A 24,984-nucleotide genomic window follows, 5' to 3' on the forward strand; every position below is an offset into this window, starting at 1 on the left:
TCTCTTGATAGCAAATGCTGGTGATTTACCACTTCCGTAAAGAGACAGCTCAATTTACCACCAAGCCCCAAATCCATATGCTGGAATAAAAGTTATTACAATTTAAACTCTTTAAAAAGCTTTACTATGAGGAATTTCTTCTAATTGTTTTCAATTACTTCCCTTAAAATTATTTTAATACGCATTATGAAGAGATGGAGTTGAAGAAAGGGAGCAGCTGGGATCTAGGACTACTATACCTCTATCTCCATACTACATGCCTTCCAATAAATCTTAGCCTGGTGGTGTAGGATTAACATTTTCTCTTCTCAGGCCTCAATCCTACTAGGGTCAGTTTTTTCGAAGCACTTGTATTACTGCAGTCTTAAAAGGCAGTATTGCTTATTATCCACCATACCAACCAATCTGTTGGACATGGCTGCCCAGAAAATATTTACTGAATTATCTACTTGGTAAACTTTCTTTCCAATAAAGTCACTTTATGATCAGCCTATTACTAATCCAGTTTAGAGAATGGGGTAAAAAAGTCTTCTGTAGTTAGGAGAGAGAACTCCATTGACTCTAATGAGCTCAAGATTTAGTAGATCTGGCAGAATAATTCCTTCATGTATCTGAATTTTTTCAAAGCTCACAAATGAAATAGCTGCCAAAGAGGCTTTTTCTTTCTTTCATTGTTTGTGCAACCCTCATTCAATGCAGCTCAAGTTACCCAGCTGAATGTGTAAACATCAGTAATGCAGCATATGTGAGACTGCATTTTGGACCAGATTTTCTAGAGATTAAGTTCCACATAAACACCAAAATAAGTAGCCAGGTTTTCAAGAGAGCTCTTCTGGCTCCAGTTTTGGAGGCTCTACATGTCAAACTGGGCTGCTGACTGTTTTGAAAAACTGAGGGTGGATCCTCAGGAACTTTAATGGTTGCCACTCTGTGTGACAGTTTACACCTGTTGGAGACCTGCACCCCAGGGCCTAACTCTAGATACAGGAAAAAAAGTCACTTATGGTGTAAAAATCCATTCACTCAAACATCTAATCTAAGCACCAACTAAACCCATTTTAAAAACTTTTAAATTTATTAAGTACAAATATAAAGCTCACTTTCCTTATTACTCTGCTCTTTAGAAAAATGATTTTTTTTTTTTTTTTTCAGAGCAAAAAGACATGTCTTCTTTGGCAACCTGTTGCACAAAATCAGCTACCACTGGTCACCTTATCCAGCATCAAAGTTGTGTCCCTGAGGATGCCAGCCCCAAGGCAGCAGGTGCAGGTCTCCCTTCCTTTAAACTGGTGCATGGAAACTCAAATCCATTTCCTAGGCTCCTTATCTGGCAAAAGTTCTTTCATCCAGCTTGGCCTCACCACCTGACAGTGTGCTGATTCCTAGAGTACATTATCCACTGCTTACGGGAGAGCTAAGCCTCAAAATCCTACTGATGATCCCAGGGCAGAAGCTGGAACAAGGTTTCAGCAAACCTACATAATCCAAACTCACAGAAAGATGAAAAGAAGTTCTCAGCTGAGCTGAGCTCACATGGTTGTCCCACATGGTTGCTCCAACCCTCATCCTCAAAAAGAGGAAGAAAAACTAGGAGAACGTGAACACATGTCCTTAAGCCATTCTCGGTAACACTCATCACAAAGAACTGTCCTATGATTACGTCTACCAAAGACAATCCCTGATGGAAGCATCTAGAAATAACTCAGTTTCCACAGCCCTTAACTACTCCTTACCAGTACAAATAAATAGCCAAGATGACAACCAGCGCAAGAGCTAGAATTGCTTATACAGAGTTTAGATCAGAGTGACAAAGTTATGTTTCCAGGGAGATGAAGGCCTGGACTTCAAATTGGCCAGTCGTCATCAGGGACAAGGAATAAGGGAAGAGCCAGCTCAGGGAGAGGCTGGGAAAGGAGAAGGATCTTTCAAAAAGAGAAGGAGAGATAATGGCTGCATATATAAATACATACATATATAGATACATCTACATATCAGAAGCATTATGCAAATTAATGCGTATCTGAATTTGCAAAAGACCTCTAGGTTTTTGGCCCACTGCCTTCACATAATCAAACTTGTGTTCTGTGTCTTGGTAAGATGAGATCCTCCAGACAGCGGTAGCGTGGAACAGTATCAAAGGGTAGGAAACATTACAGTTGATAAAGATGGATGTTTTATTTATTAAATAAACAAATGCTTTCAGTTTCTCATTTAATTTATCTGATGAACTTTTCAAACTAGCTCCACTGGTATTTCACCCTGATCTGGCTCAGAGCTTCCTGCAGTATTTGGCCTAAAGGAGCTATTCTGATTGAGTGTCCTGTTTGGATACCATCGAAGGAGAAAGGTCTGCTAAGGGTACCTGAAACTAAAACCACAGGCAGGAAGATACAGAAGTGGAAACGCTACACAGAGTCAATGTCAAGAATAGTATGTCCACTGTCCACTTCCTCCAGTGATCTTCTCTTCCTTCCTTCCAGCATTTTTCTTTCACGTCAGCATTTTCATAAGCATTTAAGCCCCTCAGAAATCTGAGTCTCATCTTCAAAGTCTCCAAAGAATTTGGGAGCCACACTACAATTCACTTACTATAGCACTAAGGTTCTTTGGAGACTTTGAAAAACAGGACTTTGACTCATGATCCAGGGAGCTGATCCTGGTAGTTTTTCTCTAGGCTACTCTTTGAAACTTTTGGAAGATTTCTTCAAGATGCCTATTCTACCAGTGCAGAACATCATGACAGAGAGATGAACTACTGATAGCAATACTGCAGACCTTCCTCAAATGTTAGCAACAAAACACAACTGAGGATATCTTGTGTTTGTAAAAGAAATTATTAGCAACCCTAAACTCAGAAAATATGAGTGCCTGATTCCGGAATTTTCAAGTCATTACATTCTGAATATTTCTAGTCAGAAAGCTGGCTGAAAGTCTCACTGAAAAAAAAAAAAACAAACCCACATTCCTGGATTTACTACAGTCATAGTTATTCTTATACCAAAAGAACATCTAGCCCCGCACCCTCTCTTTGACACTGTCCTGTAGTTGATACTCAGGAGAAGACTGCAGAGATGGGACAGAACCACTGCTGGCATGCTTCCCTGGCTTTCAGCCATCATGTACCTATTAACCTTCCTAAATCACTTGGTAGACCATTGTCACTGCTGGACCTTTCCTGTATGAATTTGTCTAATCTCTTCTGAACATGATGGGGCAATTACTTCTACAATTTAATTATGAGTTACATTAAACAGACATCTTTTTGTTTAATTCAACCATGCTGCTTCATAGTCTGAATGAACGCCCCCTAATTCCATTATTGCGAGAAACAGTAAATATTCATTCCCTACTTGCCTTTTCCACATCTTTCTTGATCTTACAGATCCCCCTCAGCCTTGTACTGTCTAACTCATCTATTTTGAGCCCTGAAGCACAGCAATACACAAATATGACAATTACAGAGACAATGTGAATGACTTCAGTATATCATGTTTAAAATAGAAAGTGCTCACTTCTAGAAGTTAACCTCAATGACAACAACATTTGGCACATACTCTTCTCACTTTATTCTATTCCCTCCAAGTACCATGATGCTCTATTGGAGTGGGTATCTTGGAAGATCTGATTTCAAGATAGCTGCAGAAGCCCAAAGAGTAAATCTGGCATGTAGGAGTGATGCAAGTGGTATCAGATTAGAGGTTGTAGGCAGGTGTTCCTGCTGGAATGGTCATACAAGTAGCAACATGCTGTCAAGGTAGGGAGGGTGATACATTGCATCAGCTGAGGGGGCCATGGAAACAGGAATCATTGCTAATTGAAATAACTGCTAAACCATCTTTCTTAGACCAACTTTATATAAGCATACAACGGGAAATATTAGAAGAGAGAGACACCACTACCTATGTACACAGCATTCATATCTCCAGGAGATCTAAAATCAGACTTCACCAAGAATTTAAAAGAAGGGCCCAAATTTTCTACTATTTGCACATAAGGTTAGAATTCTGCTTTTTGTCCCCTTCTTTCAGAAATTAAAACAACGTGTTGAAGAAAAGGAAAAAGAACACCACACCCTTGAATCCAGTACTTCATTCACTACCACAGTTGCAGAAATCTTCACCAGAGCCCTTCCTGAGAAAAGATACACTTGCAAAAAACCAGATCCTACAGCAGTGAATGTTTACTGGATTAGACATTAAAAAAACATAGAAAGTGTGAAAAATTACCTTTCCCTGAAAAAACAAAGCAGCTTTTACAGAAGAGAAACATGAAGTACTAATCACAGGGATGCTCTTGGGTGATGAAAACCAAAATAATTCTGAAATAATCAATGAATCGATCCCTAGAACCACTTTTCTTACGTACAAAGATACAACACCTGAAATGATGCCCATGACCTGTCCCAGAGAATCCTGTCTCTTAATGGGCTATGATCACCTATCAGCTCAACAACCACTGACTAGGCTTCTTGTTTGAATGCACAGTTATAGATGTGTGCAACTTGAAAAGGAATGCTTAAAATCTTTTTTCTGTAGCTACTTTGTGACACACAATGGAATTCCTTCAATTTCACACTACGCAAACACAGTGTAAATGTGGCCGCAACAGAGTTCTTTGCTGCGAATAGCATAGGACTTCTTTGCGACATATAGCACAGGAAATATTCACTTAACACAAGAGCTTAGCTGTGCTGCATGTGATGCCTGCCCATTTGCTGAGCTGAAGTAAACAGCCCCATGGACATTGTGCGAATGTTGCATCGAGTTCAAGTCTCTTGACGTCACTTGTTTATTCCTTTCTTAAACAACTGGGCACCGCTGTCTGTCCTTTTAAGACACCAAAACCCTTTTTGCAGCTTTTAGCATTTCCAAAATAAACATCCAAGCCCCTTCATGTGACATCTTAGTTGTAGCTTCTATCCTCTCACTTGGTAATCATGTGTATTTTTTAGACAGACACATACACATGGTGGCCTCCTGACAACAGTGCCTAAATACAACAAAGTTCCCAATCAATTATTTTTTAATGTTATCCATTCTTCTGATACAGGGCTTTAAAACAATTTTGTATTAATTTGATCCTGCTTCTTTTCATCTACAGTACCACTGTCTGGGGAATGCCAGCAGCCTCCAGCTTAGCATGAGGCTCTCACTGTGAGGCTCGGACAGCCCTGGCCCCATTAGCAATAAGCTTGCAGTTCCTGCTGACACCTAGCTCCACATAGGGCACTCCAGGTTGCAATGCTGGATTAAGAACCCTCCATAAACCAGAAGGAGGGAAGTTAATTGCAGATGCAAACAAGCAGCAGTCCTGACCAAATGAAGGAAAAATTTGTGACAAGTTGAGTAAATTATCCAGTCTATTATCATAATGTCCCTTATTTTTTCTTACCCCTGGGCTTTCTCTGGAACATCATTAACTGCTGCAGACTCAACTGAAGCAGTATTCTATATCCTTCTCCCAAGAAAACTACTGCTTATACCTGCTTACTTTTATATCTACTTACAGATCTTGCCAGGATCAGAAAAATCTGGTTTGGGTTAACTCAAAACTGCGGGTTTTTTGTCTGTTTTGATTTTCTCCTTACAAAATGAAAAATATTTTGCTGTGGGTCAAACAAAGCATGTAACTTAACATGAAAAATGAAACAATATTTTCATTTCAAGTTGGTTACATTTTCCAGGTCTAACAACATGAAGCATTTTGTTCCTGAGCTCTGGTAATAAAAGCCAAGGAAATGGCTAGATTAATGATTTTCTTTATTATCTATCAGTAACACAGTTAGGGGTAACTCTAGATTCACATGAGGGATTTTAAACTAAGCATTGAAGCATACAGCAGGCTATGAAGTCATTCTCACTCTCTATATTGATAATACTTGAAGTCCATGAAAAGTGGAAGAAATGGGGCAGTCTGAAGCACAACCTTCAACACACTGAAGATAGAACTGTATCAGGAGTTGAGAAACACTGGCTTAGTCAGGCACATTTCTACACATTAAACTTTTGGGGAACAGGAAAATGCTGAAAATGTTTTGGAAGTGCTGAAACTGCTCCTGTAGGTCATATCAAAACAATTACATTTTCCTGAAAGTATCGCCATTGGTGAAAAGTGTTTTGTAAATGCAACCTCAGTTTCTGAATAGTTTCAGTAGGTACATTTTCAGTGAATGAATGCTTCATTTGGCACAAAATGTTTGGGCAAATGGGCATTTATGCCACCAGGGAAATGAGTTCAGCATTTCCACTCTCCTAAACATGAGTAACACAAAAAGCAGTATTTAGAACAAATATTTTCTCTGATTTCTTTTGACAGAAATACCTGAAAGATATTCGAGATCTTACAGCAAACATTCATTTCTTTTTTATATGGAACAGCAATACTAGCTTACCACTCAACCTAACTGTGCTGTGTTACATACACAGTACAAGCTGGACTGGTTGGTTGGTTTGTTTTGACTACCTGGTTTTAAGAAAACAGCCTTAGGAAACAGTTGGACACCTGTGCACCAGCTAAGCAGCAGCTGCCCATTAGTACATGTAAGCAGCACTTAATTGTGTTAGTGCTATGCAACTCAACCGATCAACACCGTCAACCACATGCGTCTCTCACAAAGAGAGATCAGCATTGCCTTGATCGGTAAGAGTGCTGGGAATTATCAATGAAAAGCAACAATGGTCAAAAAACCTGACTTCAGGAGCATCACAACTGTGTAAAGAAGGGATTAATTTAGTAAGTTTGGAGCAGGCATAGTAGTGTAAAGCCAAAACAAACAAACAAACAAACAACCCAAAATAAATCAAACCAAAAAAATGCCTCATCCCCACCTTCCCCATGGAATTTACCAGAGCTGTATATTCTTTTTGCAGCACCTGGGAATATGTAACTGGTTTTCTGTAACAGCTATGTAACAGTGTGCATTTTTTCTTAAATCAAAGCACTTAAGAGTCATGGTCTTCTGTTATCAGTGTCCAATATATGAAGTTAATGCATCTACTCAATTTGCAGTTGCATCAGACAGGTTAAATACATATACAGAAAACCTTGTGTTTCATGCACAAGTTAATCTGTAAATGACAGGAATCATGCAGAGCTTTCTGTGGGCAACCTATTCCTCTAAAAGCCTTGTTACCTTTTACTCTAAGATATCTGATGTTGGTTGTATAGAATCTTAAGTCAGAGGGAAAAGTATTTACATGTTAAGGCAAATGACCATCCACTGACAAATTCTGCAACTTGAAGTCCCTGAAGTCCCTCTCAGACATGTAGCCTGTGTGAAATTACAAAGTGGACACTTGTTGGAACCTTTTTATTTGGAGCTCAGTTTCCTAGAGTTCTTCTTTCAGTTCTAATTTCAAATTCAAACACTCAAAGAACAACTTAGTCCATATCCAGGATATTCATGTCATTTCAGAGCACAAGAACAAGTTTTCACATTCTTTCAATGTGCTGTCATTCACAGGCTGAGCCTCTGGTCCCTTCAGAGCCTAATCCATACTGAATTTATAGTTAGGAGAAGTTCTTCCAGTTATTTTTGAAGTGAGGAAAATCAAGTCTCTTAGACTTCCCTGAGATGTTTCAGAGGCTTTTGTAAGTACTGAATAACACTGAGTGGCATATAGACAGTCTCAGGCCTATTAAAGAAAACGCTGCACTTCTACAGGCAGCAGATATCACGGCTCACATCTGGTGGGTGCGCAAAAGTTTTGATGCACTGGGATCGGGGTGCTTAGCATCTCATATAACGAAGCCCCAAATGATTTGTAAGTCACACGACAAAAGTCTGGCTCCCTGTCCTATAAGCGCAGCTCCAAACCTGTCGCTATTAATAAATAGTGGGATCCGGAACCCATTCTTTGTTGTCATATTAGTAATTTTTATTGTCTCTCTGACTAATTTCAGAAGCAGTTTCTTGGTTATGCCTTCAATATAAACAACAGAAATAATTAAATAAATGAATTTTCTCAACTTTCTCAAAGGAAATCATTTAAGCTCCCCAGTTAAGTCTAAATACACCAGTGTATATACTCATGATATGGAATTGCAAAAACTATTTTTCAGAAGGTAATACTGAAATATTGCTACCCTTTATTTGCCAATATGTGTCTGAAAAATATGACTCTGGTACTTTAATATAACGGTGTAAGTTATCAGTAGTGGAAAACTTTTCAGCCTGTATTGGTCACGATAGCAATACATTAGGAATACTTGCAAAAAATCACTTTAGGGATTTTTTTGTTGATTCAGATACACAAAAATAGATCACCTCACTTTCAAGTTGCTTGTATACTTATAAATACATTATGTTGGAGAAACTCTGTAGGAGAAAAAAAATCTTGTAGAAAAATGTAGTTCTTTCCCATTCAACCTTATTTAATCGAAAAGAATTATAAAAAACGTCACCTATGAGTTTTCTCTGTTTAGTATGTTGTCTGATAAAACAGCTAATACAAGAAAATAATTAGCATGAAAAACTGTACGGTGTACCCCACAATAAAAAAAAACCACCACTTTTTTCCCCAAGAAGAACTATAGAATTTTATATTCACAATTTTCAAAGTAAAGCCAACTTTCAAGGTCTTGCAACAGGAATCTTGTCCTCTCTGCACGCTCTTCTTATGAGAGGAATAAAACCCATGAAAGTATGCTCACTAACATATGACCCAGAGTACACAAAGCTAGAGACTCCCAGAACTCTGGATGCCCTACTCTTGTTGAGGAGTCTCTGTGACACTGCCGTCTAAATAAATTCAGCAAATACATCTTTCCATTCTTTCGAACTCTTCAATTCTACTTCCATTCTATTTTAAGTAAGATATGACCACTCTGCTGAAGAGGCTGTACTACAGCCTAACACTCATTGCTGTAGCAACTTTCCTTTCAGTTAGAATTTTCTTTTGTTAAGATGGAGTGGAAAAGCTTTGCCCTGACGCTCATTTCTGCTCCTGTCCTATAGCACAAAACCATATGCCCACTCCAGTCTTATTTATTTAACAAAGAATATTTCAATTGTTTCCAAACATTTCTTTCCATATCCCATACGGCCTCTTAATCATAAATTTTGTTTTAATCCTAAACCTTCCAAATTCTCTAAACAATGATTTTTGTAAAGTATATCCAGTACTTTTTAACTGTTTTAATTAATGAGCTGTTGTTATTATTGTTGTTGTTGTTGTTGTTGTTGTTGTTGTTGTTATTATTTAGATGTTAGCTACAGTCATCACAAAGTCATATTAAAATATGCTACCATGAACTAGTCCATGTTCCTTCCTGGCCCTCTTTTACGCAAAACTACATCTTGTGCTCTGATACAATTCCAGTAGGGAATGTGTACAAAAGGAATATTTTGAGATACTTGAGAAGGATCTGGATTGAAGTCCGCAGAAGGTAATGGAAGCAGTAAAAATGATCCTCTATATTGGTCCTATAGTCTGATTCAAACTTTTAAGTTTGCACATTGTATGCTGAAGTCAGAAGGGTAACTTCAAGATGCAGAAATTCATGGAAAGAATTAGACAGCAAAAGCAGGGCACTACAGAAAGCTGAGACCCTGGAATCTACTTAACAAGGAAATTCACTACCAACCTTTCATCTGGTACTCATCCATACTGGAAAAGAGTTTTGTTTAATTTTCTAATACAGTAAGCAATTATGCAGCAGCTATTCTTTTCGATGGCTATTTCTTGACTATATAAATCATACTATTTATCATAAATCAACACTGCCAAGAACTGATTGCATTCTAAGCATAGTATAATGATAGGGACTGCATTTAAAATCAGAGACCAAACGACTTCACTGCTCTCCACTTTGTCTGATGTCTTTTTGTAATCCATATGAATTCAGTGGTTTAACTGGATCTGTGTGATTTTTAGGATTGACAAAGACAGCTTTTCACAAGGGAAGGCTTGAATGTCATACACATCTGACTGGTAAACACAGCCATTATAGGCTGAAATCCTGCACCCTCAGGTGAATACATGTTCTCCCTTGCTTTAAGTAAGAGCTAAACATAATGTGGCTCCCAAAGCTTTGGTTAATTTTAATATCTTTTACAGTTTTTCTCTTCAGGTATACATCAGTATAGGCCACACTGGCTTAGAAATTTGCTATTTTGAGAAAGTTACGATGAATTAACAAAAGATATGAAACTACTACAAACAAGATAAAGCAGTAAGGATGCAGAATAAGCAATGCAGAATAAAAGTCTGACTTTGCTCAACTAAGGCACAGCCATCTACAGCCATCTCAGACCAAATACGAGCACCCATATAGGATTTAACCGGTTTAACTTATACATACTAACTTCACACTCTAAGCTGATTATTCTTTACTTGCCTGAGTGTTCCATGTAGAGAAATCTTTACTGTGATTGATTACCTCCTCCAGGGAGTAAATGTTAAAAAAAAAAAAAAAAAGACTCAGACAACAAGACGACTTGCAGAAACAAGAGACTGAGATTGATGCTGCTGTCACATAGCTCCCAGTTTCTTAATTTATTATGACAGTCTGAGAATCTAACTTCATAGTTGACAGCAACCAAGATTTATTCCACACTTTTGATTATTTCCCCATACCTAACAAAAAACCTTGGGCCTACGCTGATTTATACTCTCACTTGTTTTGGTACTTCTCAGATCACATTGGCTTAAGAAAGCAAACATACGGCAAATTAACATGTAAAGAAAGTTATATCTCATTTGAACTCAAAAGATTAATGTGGGGTGACTAAACATTAGAGTACTTTTGAAGGGGGAAACGTTCAGATACAGAAATAGAAAAAGCGGGATAAGAAAAGCAGTGTGTTCAGATCCTAGCTTCAGAGAGGGCTGGATGTCAGAGGCCTTTCCATCAATCACAATGAGAATTCCGTATTTTTATTGGATTTCCAGAGTGAACATGGACATATTTTCAAAATTAGTCTCCAGTGTGGGCTCCAAACTTCTGATGTTATTTTCAAACGTGTTGGTTAACTGAAGTCATGGGACTGCACCTGTGAAAAAACAGGGAGCAGCTCATCTGAGCTACAGTAAATATATACTTTAGGATAAGGGCAGTCACGCATATAAAATACCTATTTCTCTCTAGTACCTCCAAGGTGAGTACAGATAGATGGCTTGTATGCAGACATTTACACTACATCAGCTGAAGCACAGCCTAGAACATTTAAAGTAAGTGATTCATAATTTGAGGGCTTCATAAGCTTTATAGAAATGTAGGGCTTGACTTCTTGGTTGTTAAATGTTTTTCAGATTTCTATGCAAACACCACAATAACGATTCTCATCCATCCACCATGGAACCTGCCATGAAGAGTGGAGGCTGCAATGGCTCAGAGTCTGGAAATTTCCACACTTACCAGGTGCCATAAAATTAGAAGAGAAAGATCATCAGAACTAACATATTATGATCCCATCTCAAAAGAGAGATTTAACTTACTTCTACGATTGTCTACCACCACTTCCATCCTGAAGACTCTCAAAAGTAACAAAACTAAACACACATATATATAAGTTGTATGTAAATATCTAATACAGAATTGCCTATAGAACATTTACTCATCATCCTAGCTGTTCATATTTGCTCAGCACCTAGTCATCAGTTAGCGGAAGGCACTGTGGAACAGTAGTACATGTTATAATATCTGATGCATGCCACTGTACCACAAAGACTGGATACTTTAAATTGCTGTGATGAATCACAGCTGTTATCATTCATCTAATGTACAGACCAAGCAAGACTGATAAAAGATCTAAACCCAGTAATACAATAAAAATTAGTTCGCTGAAGAAATATATCAGAGAGTACGTCATTTAGGCTTGCATCTGAAAAACAAAGAACTTTAAAAAATGCACTCAAGTTTTTAATCCTGAAGGAATGCATTCATCACTAAAATTCAGTTAGTTGTGCAATTTGCACTGTGGATTTTTGTGTATGCACCCACTGCAGCTTGTCTGGGGGAGGTTCAGTAGCTTAATACCTCTGGGTCCCCATTTGCAGGGGTCCTCTAATCCCAACATTCTTACTATGCTCCAAGGACCTAACCGGTGCCAGTCAGCATTTGCAGAACTACAGAACACATAAAGGTTTAAAACATACAGATACATCTATTGTTAAAACTTGCATTTCAACACTTCTCATCCTGTCTGTAAGTATGTATTACCTAGGGCCCCACTCCCATGTTGTGCCTAGGCCCCTCACATTTAGAACAGATCCCCGCTACTCAACCACTGAGCCCTGATTTGGGAATCTGGCCGCCTCCTCTTAAGACATAAAACAACTGCCAAGCCCTGAAGTTCTGCTCAAGCAAAACTCTCACTGGAATCACTGGAAATGAGTAAGAGCTTCAAGATTTAGATTAATAACTTTCTCTAGAAAAATACCACAATTTTACATGTGTTTTAATAAAAATGAAGAGTTATGAAAAGAAGGCTATTGGGTTTTTCAACCCTCCTCTGTCTGCCAAGGAGTTTAAGATTAGCAACCATGAAAATCTGGAAGAGAGTTTATGACTGATAATATTATTAGAGGCCCTAGTGATGTGCTAGAGGAGGACAATACTTAACTGTCGGCTCACCTAATAGTCTCCTGGAATTAGGAAAGAAGGGCAAGGAAAACTGGAAGACAACCAAGAAAATGGACCATTTTTCAGCTTCTCTTTAAAATATTTGTTTTTATGAAACTAAAAAAAATCTATTTGAACTGTTGGGAAACATAAAGAAAAATAAACATCAGTACTAGAAGCATTCATTTGGAGTTCAAGCAAGCAACACATTGTGCACAGCTGTCTGGAGGAGAAGAAAAATAAAGCTAAATTAAAAGCTGAATTAAAACATTGGTCTCTTTAATCATACCAGTGATTATGCAATCCTAAATGAGTTATGTACCACTTTTTGACATTTTACATCTGGGACCTTTAGAAATGATTTCTCATACACTTGCAACTCTCCTCCCACTTCATGTTGATAGGCAGATTAGGCCATAATCCCCTGTCCCAGTGTATACATTCAGACAAACAGAAGGGTAGGAATAGGGGTAGGATTTGGGGCTCTAACTGTTTTGTGACTGCTTTGAAAGAAAAACATAGACCACTGGAACATTCACTGGAAGAGGATGAACGATACGATGCGATATACATACACGTGCATACATACTAATGTTCTTTTTGTCACCTGAGTTAGATTGCAGATTACTACTACCCAGTCAGGAATTAAGCCTACATGCCAGTGTTAAAAACTCTCCTCTCTTAAAATAAGCCAACACATTTTAAAGGTGCACTGCAAGACAGGAACTTGGCTTTAGATTCTAACCTCAGACGTTAGAAGAAAAGAAATTGTGTGATTTCAAACATGAACCTAATTTTTATACTGATTTGGGATCCCAAGGCCCATTTTCTAACAGGCAGATGTTACTTCAAGGCCTGTGACCATCTGCTCCTGGTTTGTCTCAGAAGTTTCTGCTTTAGCTGTAGGCTCCGAAATGCCTTGATGCAATTGTTGTTCTGCTCCAGCTACCAGAGCTGGCAGACTAGTACCACTCCTGGAGCAGGTTCAGTTGCTCCAGGGAAAGAGCCACCTCTCCTCTCGCACAGGGGCTTCCGCACGACTTAGTCATTTTGTCAAGAAATGAAAACCAGCATCTGAGAACAGACAAATAAAACAGTAATGTCCATTTTTCAGGCTGGAAAATCAGGTCTTCTGCCCAAAGCACACCTTTGAGGTTGTGGACATAACCAGGACTTTGCTATTCAATTCTTTACTACCGAATTCACAGCTGACACTGTGCTTGTGTTTTTGTCTACCATACTGAACATTTAGCTCTTGCAGAGAGCTCCATGGAATCCATAATGCACACTAGTAATTGCATTTCTGGCTTGATTTATAATCAGAAGTTCACTCTGCTTCCCAGGACTCTTCTCAATCAGACACTGAATTAACTGCTGAAGAACCATAAACTATACTAGGTCATCAAAACCTACTTCTGTAATTATTTTCAGGAGGTCTGACATACAAGAGGTAGAATTCTATTCTTGGCTATGCTGCAAACGTCCAGACATCCTGTGTGAAGATTAAGAAGTAACTTAATCTGTTTGTCCTAGTTCCTCATCTATAGAACAATGGAAATTATACTTCCTTTCCCTACAGGATTTTCTGGGGACAAATCTATTTAGTATTTACAAGGTGTTCACGTATGTTCCTATACCACAGCAATTAATACCATAGAAAAACCTATAAGTAAAATAAATACATCTCTGAATACATTATGATAAATTTTTTGTCCATGCTCCTTTGCATCTTTTTTGATGGTTTCTGAGAACAGTTTACAACCTTCTTGAGCACACTTACTAATTAGATAAATTATAAAGGGCAGAGGTTTTCATGAAACCTATGCTAATCTTCAGAAGAAAGAAGAGTTACGATGAGTACAACCTGGAAGCAAGAAGTGTTTTTGTAAAAAAGCAATGCTTACTCCCTGTTAAAAAGGGACTATCACAAATCAGAGCTAAGGAGAAAATAAAAAAAAACCCCACAACACACAAACCAGAGAGAGATGAGTAGCACTTCACAGCTATTCGTATTTATATCTGAATAGATAAGCAAAAGAAAATCATCGCCCTGTGCAATTAATTCTTTAACCTGAAATATTTTTCACACCCAGCTTTGGTTTGACAAACAGAAAACAATGAGTTCTGTCAATTTTTTAGGAAGAATTCCCTAACTATATGTACACAAAACTCTGTCTCCAGGAAAAAAGGATAGAAGAGCAGAATATGGAGGAGGTATTACATGGTTTTCTCAAGTAAGAACCAATGACAATCAGCTTTTGTTGCTACATATTTTTTTTGCACACTCTTCTTTCCCCATTTTTTCATGTTCTGATCAGAGATAGGTGAATTCCAGAAGGCTTGGAGCAGCTGGAGTATCACATATCAGCTGATATGTGAGCCCTCTGGCATGGAAATTTTGTGAAGCAAGGCTCTCCGCTTTCTGATCCAAATAGTTATGGCACTCTCTTCCACTTTCTATTTTCAGATGCTGAATAAATTTGTAAGACTTAGTCAGGAATACCAGCAAGAACTGCTTTCAGCAAGGTTTCTAGCAGGCTTTTCCTGGATAAATCCCAAGGTTTAGTAATTCATTATAAGCTTCAGAACTCTCTTCTTTGATGATGCTTCAGACCAACACAGCACAAAATACTCTCCCAGGAGCTTACATTTTTATACAGTAGGACAGAGATTAATGTAAGATAATGGTACTCCACATGAGAGTCGTTCAGGAGAAAGGAAAAATAATTCAATCCTCTTTCTGAATTTCCCAAGTGGAGTAACCAAATACTACTGCACTACCTCATGATTCTATGATTCGCTTCGGCAGGGATACAAAACCAAAACAGTAAAAATCTAATTCTTCATAGCAGCCTTTTCTGGATTTGATGACTATTGCATCTTCTTTTTCATCTTCTCTTCCCTAGAAGAAAACTATACCTTTTCTTTCAGTCTTCTGGCATTAGCCGTGTTAGACTTCATGATCCTTATGGGTCCATTCCAACCCGAGATATTCTATGATTCTATGTTTTCTAGATCACTCATTCTCACTGCTCTCTTCTGGCTTCATCCAAGTGCAATGCCCTAAACTGAACAGTCCTCCACCAGCTGAAGCGTTACCACTGCTGAAGGAGCAGAGGGTTTCTTCTGATGTGACAATTCCTACCCAAAAGCTTGGAAGTAAACTAGAGAACCCAGGAAATTCTCTTTTGCCCTCCTGCGTACATTCTGGAGTTGCCATAGTGGCAGCTATGCCAAGCTCCCCTGAAATTCTCACTGAAAAGGAAGAAAAATTCTCAAGCCTTCTCTATGGCATCCCCATCTATCACGTATCTCACTTTGTACAACTCTCAGGCTTACACCACCAGGCTCAATCTACCTCCTCTGCAATCTGTCTTACTGAAAGCCTCCAAGACGACATGAAGACAGAGTACAAGTATGCCCAACTGCCAAAGAGGCCTCCAATCAATAACGCACTTACACATACGCAAAAGTCCAGTCTTCTTACTTAATATGAAACCAAGAAAGTAAAAAAACCTAGGCAAATTAGAACACCTTTAAGTGTCATGCTGAATCAGAACAGGGAGTATATTTTGAATAGCCAGTTTTAAAGGCATCTTATCCATTGATACTCTGTAGTAAAGATTTACAGATTTTATCAGATATCTGAGAACAGACTCTGATTTACTACAAATGAGACAGGTAAAGTGTTTGGCACGAATAGGAAAGATGATCAGTTATGCCATAATCTCTCCCTAAAGGCAAGAGAGAACAAAAATTGATAGCATGCTTCAACATGTGAAAGACACAAAGAAGGAAAAATCAATTTATCAGTAAGACCATGGAGAAAAAATGATCAAACAGGAAAAAATACCTGGACCAGTGAGTTAATTGCTTATAAAAAAAACCCCAGACTGGTATTTCATATATGAGAAGGGAAAACATATTTCATGACTGGTTTCAAATGAAGGATAAAGAAAACCTATTGCATGAGACCAAATATTAGTCTTGTATCCACTGAGCAGAATTTAGAGCAATTTTGAGAAAGAACTACTGCTATTTCAAGTGATTACACTGCTAAAATAAATTATTTTTAGCCAGACAAGGATCTCATCATAGTTTGAATTCCCTGTGGTGTCATTTCGTGTTATATTTGAGAAATTCCTCAATAAAAATGTCAAATAGAAAACCAGTCAAGTTCCCCTGAGGATAGTTTTGGACATTTTCCAGTAAAAATTTTAGTCATGAATTCTTAACCAAACACCTCCTCCCAACAAATAAATAAATAAGAAATTTCACTTGATTAGAAAGAGAGAAACGTTGAAACAAGAACTCAGGAAAAAACACTTAACCTGTCAACTGCATCTGACCTAATTAGTTGTGAATACTCCAAGTTTGTTATTTATAAAGAAGATTGTAATCATCTTGCTATACTGACATTACTAGAAAGATGTCCAGTGAAGGTTTAATGAGACATGTAAACTCTGTCAAGAAAAGATGGCTTAAGATTTTGCATAGACTTCAGTCAAGCAAGAAATGCAGAAATCCTGATATAACAGTCTTGTCCATTACAACCTGTTTCCTAGAGGTTCCTAGATGGCCTATAGGACTATCAGTGAACTATCATGGGGTTCCATCCCTAGGCCTTCTATCTAAAATCACTAGACAAAGATTTCTGGTGATGTGTGCATGATAAAATGCAGCCCAAGTCACTGAGAGAGCAATTCAGCTGTCTAAACATCAGAGTCAGATGCCATTTTAGATTCCTTATATTATCCCATCTAGCCTCCACCTTACATGCCAGATCTACTCCTGTAGATCTCACATCACATCTGCCAGCTCCAGGGTGTCCTCACTGGCATGAGGCTCCTATGTTTAGGCAGTCAAATTGCCCCCTAAGAGTTCTTGCTGCCTGGCTCCCCATGTGCTGACAAAACGGACCCCAGCAGTAATGTCTGGAAGGCCAAAGGATGGGTGGGAAGTAGGAATAGCATAGTCTGATCTTGGGTCACTCTAAGCAAATCTTCTCTTCAATCACACACACATCCATGGTGCCATATGAGAAGACAGTTCAGGCAGGGTTTTCAAAATCAACCTATCACAACTTTTATAGGCTCATCTACGAATTCTACGGAAATGACAAAATTCTATACAAGATCCACTACAACCCTACTTAATGTGTATACAGACTTAATTTCAGCATGCTGAGCAAACATTTCATGCCTTTTCTAAGAGGAACATAAACTTGATACATAGAATATATGATACGGTACCTAACTACCAATCTTCATTTTGGCAGTTCTGTAAAGTCCTATAGGGTTTGGGGGTGGGGGAATCAGTAAAAGAATGCACTGAAAGGTGAAAAACATTGTCACTAATCTTTTGAAGAGTTCTTTGTCTCCTTATAACCCAAGAAAAATAAGTGGTTTCTCAAAAAGAGCAAACAGGTGGAAAACAGTGGACTCATCAAAACTTCAGTTCCTTTCAATGCCTGATTTCCTCATGTGAAATAAAAAAACATGTATCTTTGGAATAAATTATCCAAGTTTTACATGCTGGGAAAATTCTCCCAAAGGTTCCAGAAATACTAATTTAAACATGTGCAAATAGAAGGTTTGTTTTTGATCTGAGACCTCAACTGCATCCTCTTATAAGCAGCGAACTGCATTTACACATTTCTGGTAGCATAAGTGAAGGGAAATACAACTACTCCAGAAGGGAAAAGACTAGAACATCCTCCTTTTCAGAACTGATACTGTGCTAATGGGCACAAACAGGCTATCCCAGCAGTCAGTATAACTGATAAGGGCAGCAGCCAGCTAGGGACTAAACAATGACAGAAAAAGAAGTTCTCTCTTTCCTAGCAATGGTGCCCCAAATCTGAGTTAGCACACACCAGGCAGTCATAGCAAGATTTGCATGGCCACTGTCAGGATTAAAAACTTCAGTCTGAGACCTTACAACCAGACACTTTAGTCCTCAGCAAACTCAAATTTTAAAGAAGGGAGAAAGAGGAATGTGCCTTGATTCCCTTTCCAATGCCTCTAAGTAAAAGCAGTTATTTTACCAAGACATATCACAGACCATTCATTAGTTGCAAATACTCAATCTGCACTTGAGAAACAGAAACTTCCCCAGTCTGTGATCTCAAACTTACAAAGGCAATTGTGACCTCTTTTAGTGTCCTAAAGTCGCATACTGGGAGAAAGGGAGCCCTTTGCTATTATTCCCACTTGTCTGTTCACTGAATCTCTTCTAGAAGCAACATGATTCCTAATATTTTTTGGGTAACACAAAAAGTCAGCTCAGAGTAGACCATGAGTATGGGCAGACACCGATTCTAAAAAAACTGAAAGATTGTACAAGAAAGACATTGAGGTGCTGGAGCGTGTTCAGAGAAGGGCAACAAAGCTGGTGAAGGGTCTGGAGCACAGGCCTTATGAGGAGCGGCTGAGGGAACTGGGATTGTTTAGTCTCGAGAAGAGGAGGCTGAGGGGAGACCTTATTGCTCTCCACAACGACCTGAAAGGAGGCTGTAGTAAGGTGGGTGTTGGTCTCTCCTCCCAAGTGGCTAGCGATAGGACAAGAGGAAATGGCCTCAAGCTGCATCAGGGGAGGTTTAGATTGGATATTAGGAAAAATTTCTTCGTGGAAAGGGTAGTCAAGCATTGGAACAGGCTGCCTAGAGAGGTGGTAGAGTCACCATCCCTGGAAGCGTTCAAAAAACGGGTAGACGTGGCATTTTGGGACATGGTTTAGTCTAGTCTACCCTTAACTGGCTTAGTGGTGGACTTGGTAATATTAGGTTAATGGTTGGACTGGATGATCTTAAAGGTCTTTTCCAACCTAAACGATTCTATGATTCTATGATCTCTTGGCAAGCTTTGGATCAATACTTTCAACCGTAGCCACCTGTTAAGCACAATGGTTTATATTACTGTAGGCTTTTTTTTCCCCTAAAAAAACCTTCAAGTGGCTGAATAGAAACTAATGAAAAGAAAATTAGAAATTTGGCTATCTCTGTAGATCCAGCCTGTATGTTTCATGACCAGAAAGCAACAACACAGAGAGCAGGGGTCCAAATAAATCCCACAGATCTCCTGAAGGGTTCATCCTTTATCAGGTCACTCCTTTTGCTGTTCATACTTGCTAACCTACTTTTCCCTACTACTATGGGAATCATGTGGAAACAAAGTTGAAAATAGCAAGTTGTTTGAAACAACGTACGTGCATAGTTATTTGAATTCCAAATAGTTGAACTATTTGATTATGTTTGTGTCCTGCTTTATTAAAAGATATTTATGAACATTAGTATAAATAGAGTTTTTCTTTCTTTTTTAAATGAATGTCTGGCTGCTTTTTGTATAAGAAATACCTCTTGTGCAATTAATCATTTGACCACCTCAGGCTGAGACAAATAAATCTATTTATTCTGTTCTATAATAAATGAAATTTGGAAGTCTGAGTCAAATGCCTGTCAATGGTCAGGATATATAATCCATCTGAACAAATATTACTCAGTTTGAAAATGAACCCAGTAGGAAATACATCTACTGAAAGGTTAACCAAATCCTTGCTCAGAAATTCTAGTTGTTCCATAGCTTCAGTGAGTGCAGATTGGTGCTACTAGACTTTATTATTTCTGGTTCACTACCTGATTTCTTGACTTCTATTACTAAGAATCTCAGTTTTTACCAAAGTGAAGGTGCTGCATGACACAGAAAAAATACCCCTTTTCCGCACTTGTTATAAACATAGCCTTGAGATTAATTTGGGACTGTACCAAACACTGGCCACTGCATTTATATTGGGAATATTGAGAAAATAGTCCCTAGGCACGAGGATTTAGCTGAAATGACTACCAAGTAAGCAGGTATGGGAAACTGCATATAGCAGTCAAAGCTCATTTCCAGGTAACTGGTGTGAAAAAATTTCAAAGCAAAACATATACTTTTATAGCTTACAAGATAAACCCAACCTATTTAAACCAGAGCAATGGACATGAATCAAAAAAACAGATCCCAAAATCCTCAGACTGCTGAAGCAATTAAGATCCTGCTCTGTATGCGGCTGTGTCCCTCCCCTTTATAAACATCTATTACTGATAACTGTTTCTTTGCCCTGTTTTATCATCCAAGTATTCCTTCATCACACTTGCACTTTCAACATTCTGTAATTTATGTTCACACAGCATATCCTAGAACTATGTTACCCTAAAAGGGAAAAAAAGGGGAGGGGGAGCTTTAAAGATATGACTGGAATTACAGAAGTTGGAAGAAACAGACAAAATATATTTAAGTGTATGGGACAAATTACTTTTCTTAAAAAAGAAACCCAAACATCCAGCAAAGGCTTTGGAGGTTGGGGGCAGGGGGGCGAGGGGGGTAGTTAGCAATGTTAAAGATGGGCAAATTGATTTGAGTATGTTAGGATTAAGAGTGCCAACTTCAAGGGTCTGGTCTAAACCACACTGGAGTCGATGGACAGGTCTGAACTTACTCAGTGTGATCTGGATCTTTACTGAAAACATACCAGATGACAAAATGCAGCAAGCAGATCAAGCCTTCTTACCACAGCCACGAAACAAAACTTTCTTGCCAGCATTCAGTACTTACCAAGACAGTTGTGGCCATCATGGGCTAACATGAACCCATCATAGCATGTACACCTGTAGTTGCCTGGAATGTTGATACACTCGTGGACACAACCGCCGTTGTAGAAGTCATTCTCACACTCGTCAATATCTAAAACACAAGAGGAGGAAAAAGAAGCTTTTTTAAAATGAGAATACTAAGAATACAGAAAAACTTCTCTGACCGAGCATGATCTTTGAATATATGCATGTTCCTAATCTTTCTATATACTCATATTGCATATTTCATCCAACAGATAGCTCAGGGAATTACTGACTGAATATATCAGGGTCATATATGACTAAAAAGCAGCAAGCCAATGTATAGAACACTCCTCCCCAAAATAACTGTAGTATCATGACAGTAAACAATGATATGTTGTCAAAAATTTAAAAGAAACACCTGATTTTGGTACATTTTTTATATTTAAAACATAGGTTTTGGTTTTTGTCTTTAAAATAATCAAGCAGACAATGAGTTAAACCTTTGACTTTGTAGTAACAAACAACTATCTGAAACATGCTATCAATATGGCATAAGACAAAATGAAAATATGCCTTGTTTAACAAAAAATTGTCTTCTCGGAACAAGGAAGATCTGGTATATTCCTGACAATACATAAGGCTGTAGTTCTGTACAATAAACTTCGAAAAACACCATTTCTGAAATAGCTGTCACAGTCCACTGAGCTCTATGAAGTTACCACTGATAACTTGGTACAGTTTTGTCTGTCTCTTCTCCTTCCCTCACAAAATAAGCCCTATTATCATTCTCTGTATTCATTCACATACAGCAACAAAACCAACAAAAAGTCCAACGTTTTATTCTTAGAAGGTATGCTAGAATTATTTTTAATTACTTTCTGTACACTAGTCTGTATCTGAAAGAGTACCATGAATGATAAGAGAGATGCATTCTGCTTCAACTACAAACAATCCTGTTATGATCTTCCCTCCCTCATACAAAAATCACTTCTTCACTCATTCTAGAAAGTGCAAAACTTTCTTCCTTTTACAGACTGTACCTTGGCTTATACGTGGAACATCAGCATCACAGTCACTGCTGTGAATCATTCAGTCACATCAACCAACTAAAAATACACAAATAATTATAGACAGCCTCACAGCTTGATAACTATCAGCTCTAAATCTGTGGTGTGCTAGACCAAAACCCCCAGCTACTGTCCCTAGGTTAGACAGTGCATGATAAACAGATAAAGTAATCTTTTTAGAAAATCACCTGTTAGTACATCCGAACTATCCTGCCTGTTCAAACGTGCCTTCCGTTGCAGAGGTGATGGAAATATTTCTGTATTAGGTGCACGTTCACACAGCCTTCTTTTTTTTCTTTTTCCTTTTTTTTTTAAACTTTTAAAAGTACTCCAGGAAAAGCTTTGCTACCTGGTATCATACCCAGCCACAATCCCATGACAGCAAGGTAGTTTGGTAAAACCAGATTCTTCTGAACAGCCAGCTCAGACTCAGTCACTCAGTGCTTTCAGCATTTCTGGCCCTTGGATTGAGTTTGGCTAGCTTTGCCCCTCCTTGCACAATCCTCCGAGAAGTTTGATCTGTTAGAGAAGGAACAGGTTCCTCACACGTTTTTTTCCAAGCCTTCCCCCTCAGATCTGCGCCTCCCAGAAACCTACCTTAAACTCAGAATAGCCCAGGTCTCCATCCACTTCCCTCCAACAGCTCTAAAGCCCTCCTCCTACAATCTCCTCAGCAGCTTGAAACAGGAATTACAAATTTGACTTTATCAGCAAAACCGGTCAGCTTTTTTGTAACTCAGCATTCAGCACCACAAAAATGCTGGAAATAAGAAGCTGGAGGAAGGATCTTCCTAACAAAAATACGACCTGCTGCTTAGAGGTAAACTTCCTAGTCTTTCAACCACTGCTCTGTTTCAGAAAGTTCCCATCCTTTACTAACAATTTCCATCCAATAGTTGCACAAGTGCTGAGTCAGCACAGACTGTGGATGTGCTCTGCCTTCTGGAGTCTAGTATGACAACAAAAAGATACACCTGTGATTTTTCCTGAGAACAATAACCAGCAAGTCAATTACTGCGTATTGGGCTCATTCCAAACACACCTGCAGCATAGCAGTGCAAAGTCCCTGAGAAGCCACTCTCCTTTATTTACAGCCCAGTGTACCTGGGTGCATATTGCCAAAGCATTTCAGTGAGGTTTCCACTTAGCAGATATTTGCAGCTTCCACAACCATTCATGAATATTTCTTATAAGAAACTTCTTATCATTCTCAGGCTACAGGGACAAGAACAGAGCTCTAAAATAATGCCACGTTTTAAACAGGCCAAGTCAATAATCAAAAAGCACGTAACATGATTCTGATGTTAGGCGTGTCAGGCGTTCCTTCAGGACACTCAGGAAAAATCGTAGCTTCATTTTAAGATCTTTTTCTTAACTTTTATCCAGCACTGAGTTTCTTCAGAAGAGGGAATTCAGAAGAAAGGGTTATCAGTTGTTATGTTACTCAGCATCAGACTGCCAAGGGCTGATCCATTCATTCCCTTTTTTTCAAACAGTGAATCAAATAGGACTATTTGTTTAAATGAGCAATGGGAGATCCTTCAAAAGGGGCAAAAATCAAAGAAATGTGAAGCCTTTTGAATGCCTACCCTTTATATAATACTTATTTCTAAAAAGGTGTACTGTGATTAGCAGCACAAGGGGCTGATGTAATACAAATACTTAAGTTCCAGAAAGGGTAATCTAACAGATACATAAACCAGAAAAATAACAAAAGGAATAGATTCTTTTCATCTCTCTCTCTCAAGGAGTTCCAGTTAACGTTAGATTTTGCAAAAGGATTAGAAGATTACTTCTCCCTTTTGTACCCCAAGAGCTGTACAAAACTAGGAGTGGAGCCAAACATTCTACCTATTTTTAAGAGCCATGTTGTGGGTTTTTTGGTGTTTCTTTCCCCCGCAAAACCACACTGCTATTTAAGAGACTTCACCTGGCAGGCTGACTGGAATTTCTATCTCCAGTATTGCTAGTAAAACACCGAGGGGATAAGACTGGTGAATCTAACACTTTATTTTTAAAAACAAAACCAACTGAACAAAAAAAAAAAATACCAAAAGCATGCACAAAGCCTGTAAAGTCCAACTGTTGAACATTTTTCAAGCTCCAGCTGCATCAAGAGAAAAGCAGACAACATGCCTGCAAACAAGGTGAATGCCACCCCATCTTCTCTTCTCATATACCTGGAGGAGGACATTCTTTAAAGAATACCTCAGTGAAAGTGCTGAACAACTATAATTAGTACTACATCTGACATGGCAGGATATGGCTTCCTTAGTAAGCTCAATATAGCGATAAAAGCAGTAAGAGTACATTCAAACACATAAAACCTGCAGGCTTGCTCTTAATTTTATCTATGGTAAAACTCAACATTTGCAGGGGCCAGCTATGTTACTTTCCTTTTGGTTAGGTCATATCCTATCATTCTTTTTTTCCTGTAATTGATAGAATTGGGTGTTAATCAAACTCTTGGCTCCAAACACCTCTAACTCAGAAAGTTAATTCTTCCCACTAATTTTGTAGCTTCAACTATCCCTAACGTTTTTAGTGTCTGATCACTTAATATTGTCTTTCACCATGAAGGAATTACCATCACACAAACATGAAACAAGAGAAGCAGAGAACTGCTGCCATCCAACCATGAAATTGCTGTGCTGGATGCAAGTGCATATACTGTTGAATTAGCAAGGTTTACTGCAATTTAGCTCTCAATGGGAAACGTAAAGTTTTATCTGGCAAAATATTTACAAAGTTTTCACT

The 24,984-nt window shown here is 38.5% G+C and overlaps 1 protein-coding gene across 1 annotated transcript in view; it reads right to left on the reverse strand.

Annotated features, from left to right (window-relative positions):
• Nucleotides 1-24,984, reverse strand: part of SCUBE1 (signal peptide, CUB domain and EGF like domain containing 1) — a 216,222-nt gene that overhangs the window by 161,959 nt on the left and 29,279 nt on the right. The window contains exon 3 of the mRNA XM_075709672.1: nucleotides 21,159-21,287. Coding sequence (XP_075565787.1) covers nucleotides 21,159-21,287 — 129 coding nt within the window. The remainder of the gene's footprint in view (nucleotides 1-21,158; nucleotides 21,288-24,984) is intronic.

Source organism: Pelecanus crispus, chromosome 1 (genome assembly GCF_030463565.1).
Source record: "Pelecanus crispus isolate bPelCri1 chromosome 1, bPelCri1.pri, whole genome shotgun sequence".
Classification (NCBI taxonomy): Eukaryota; Metazoa; Chordata; class Aves; order Pelecaniformes; family Pelecanidae; genus Pelecanus; species Pelecanus crispus.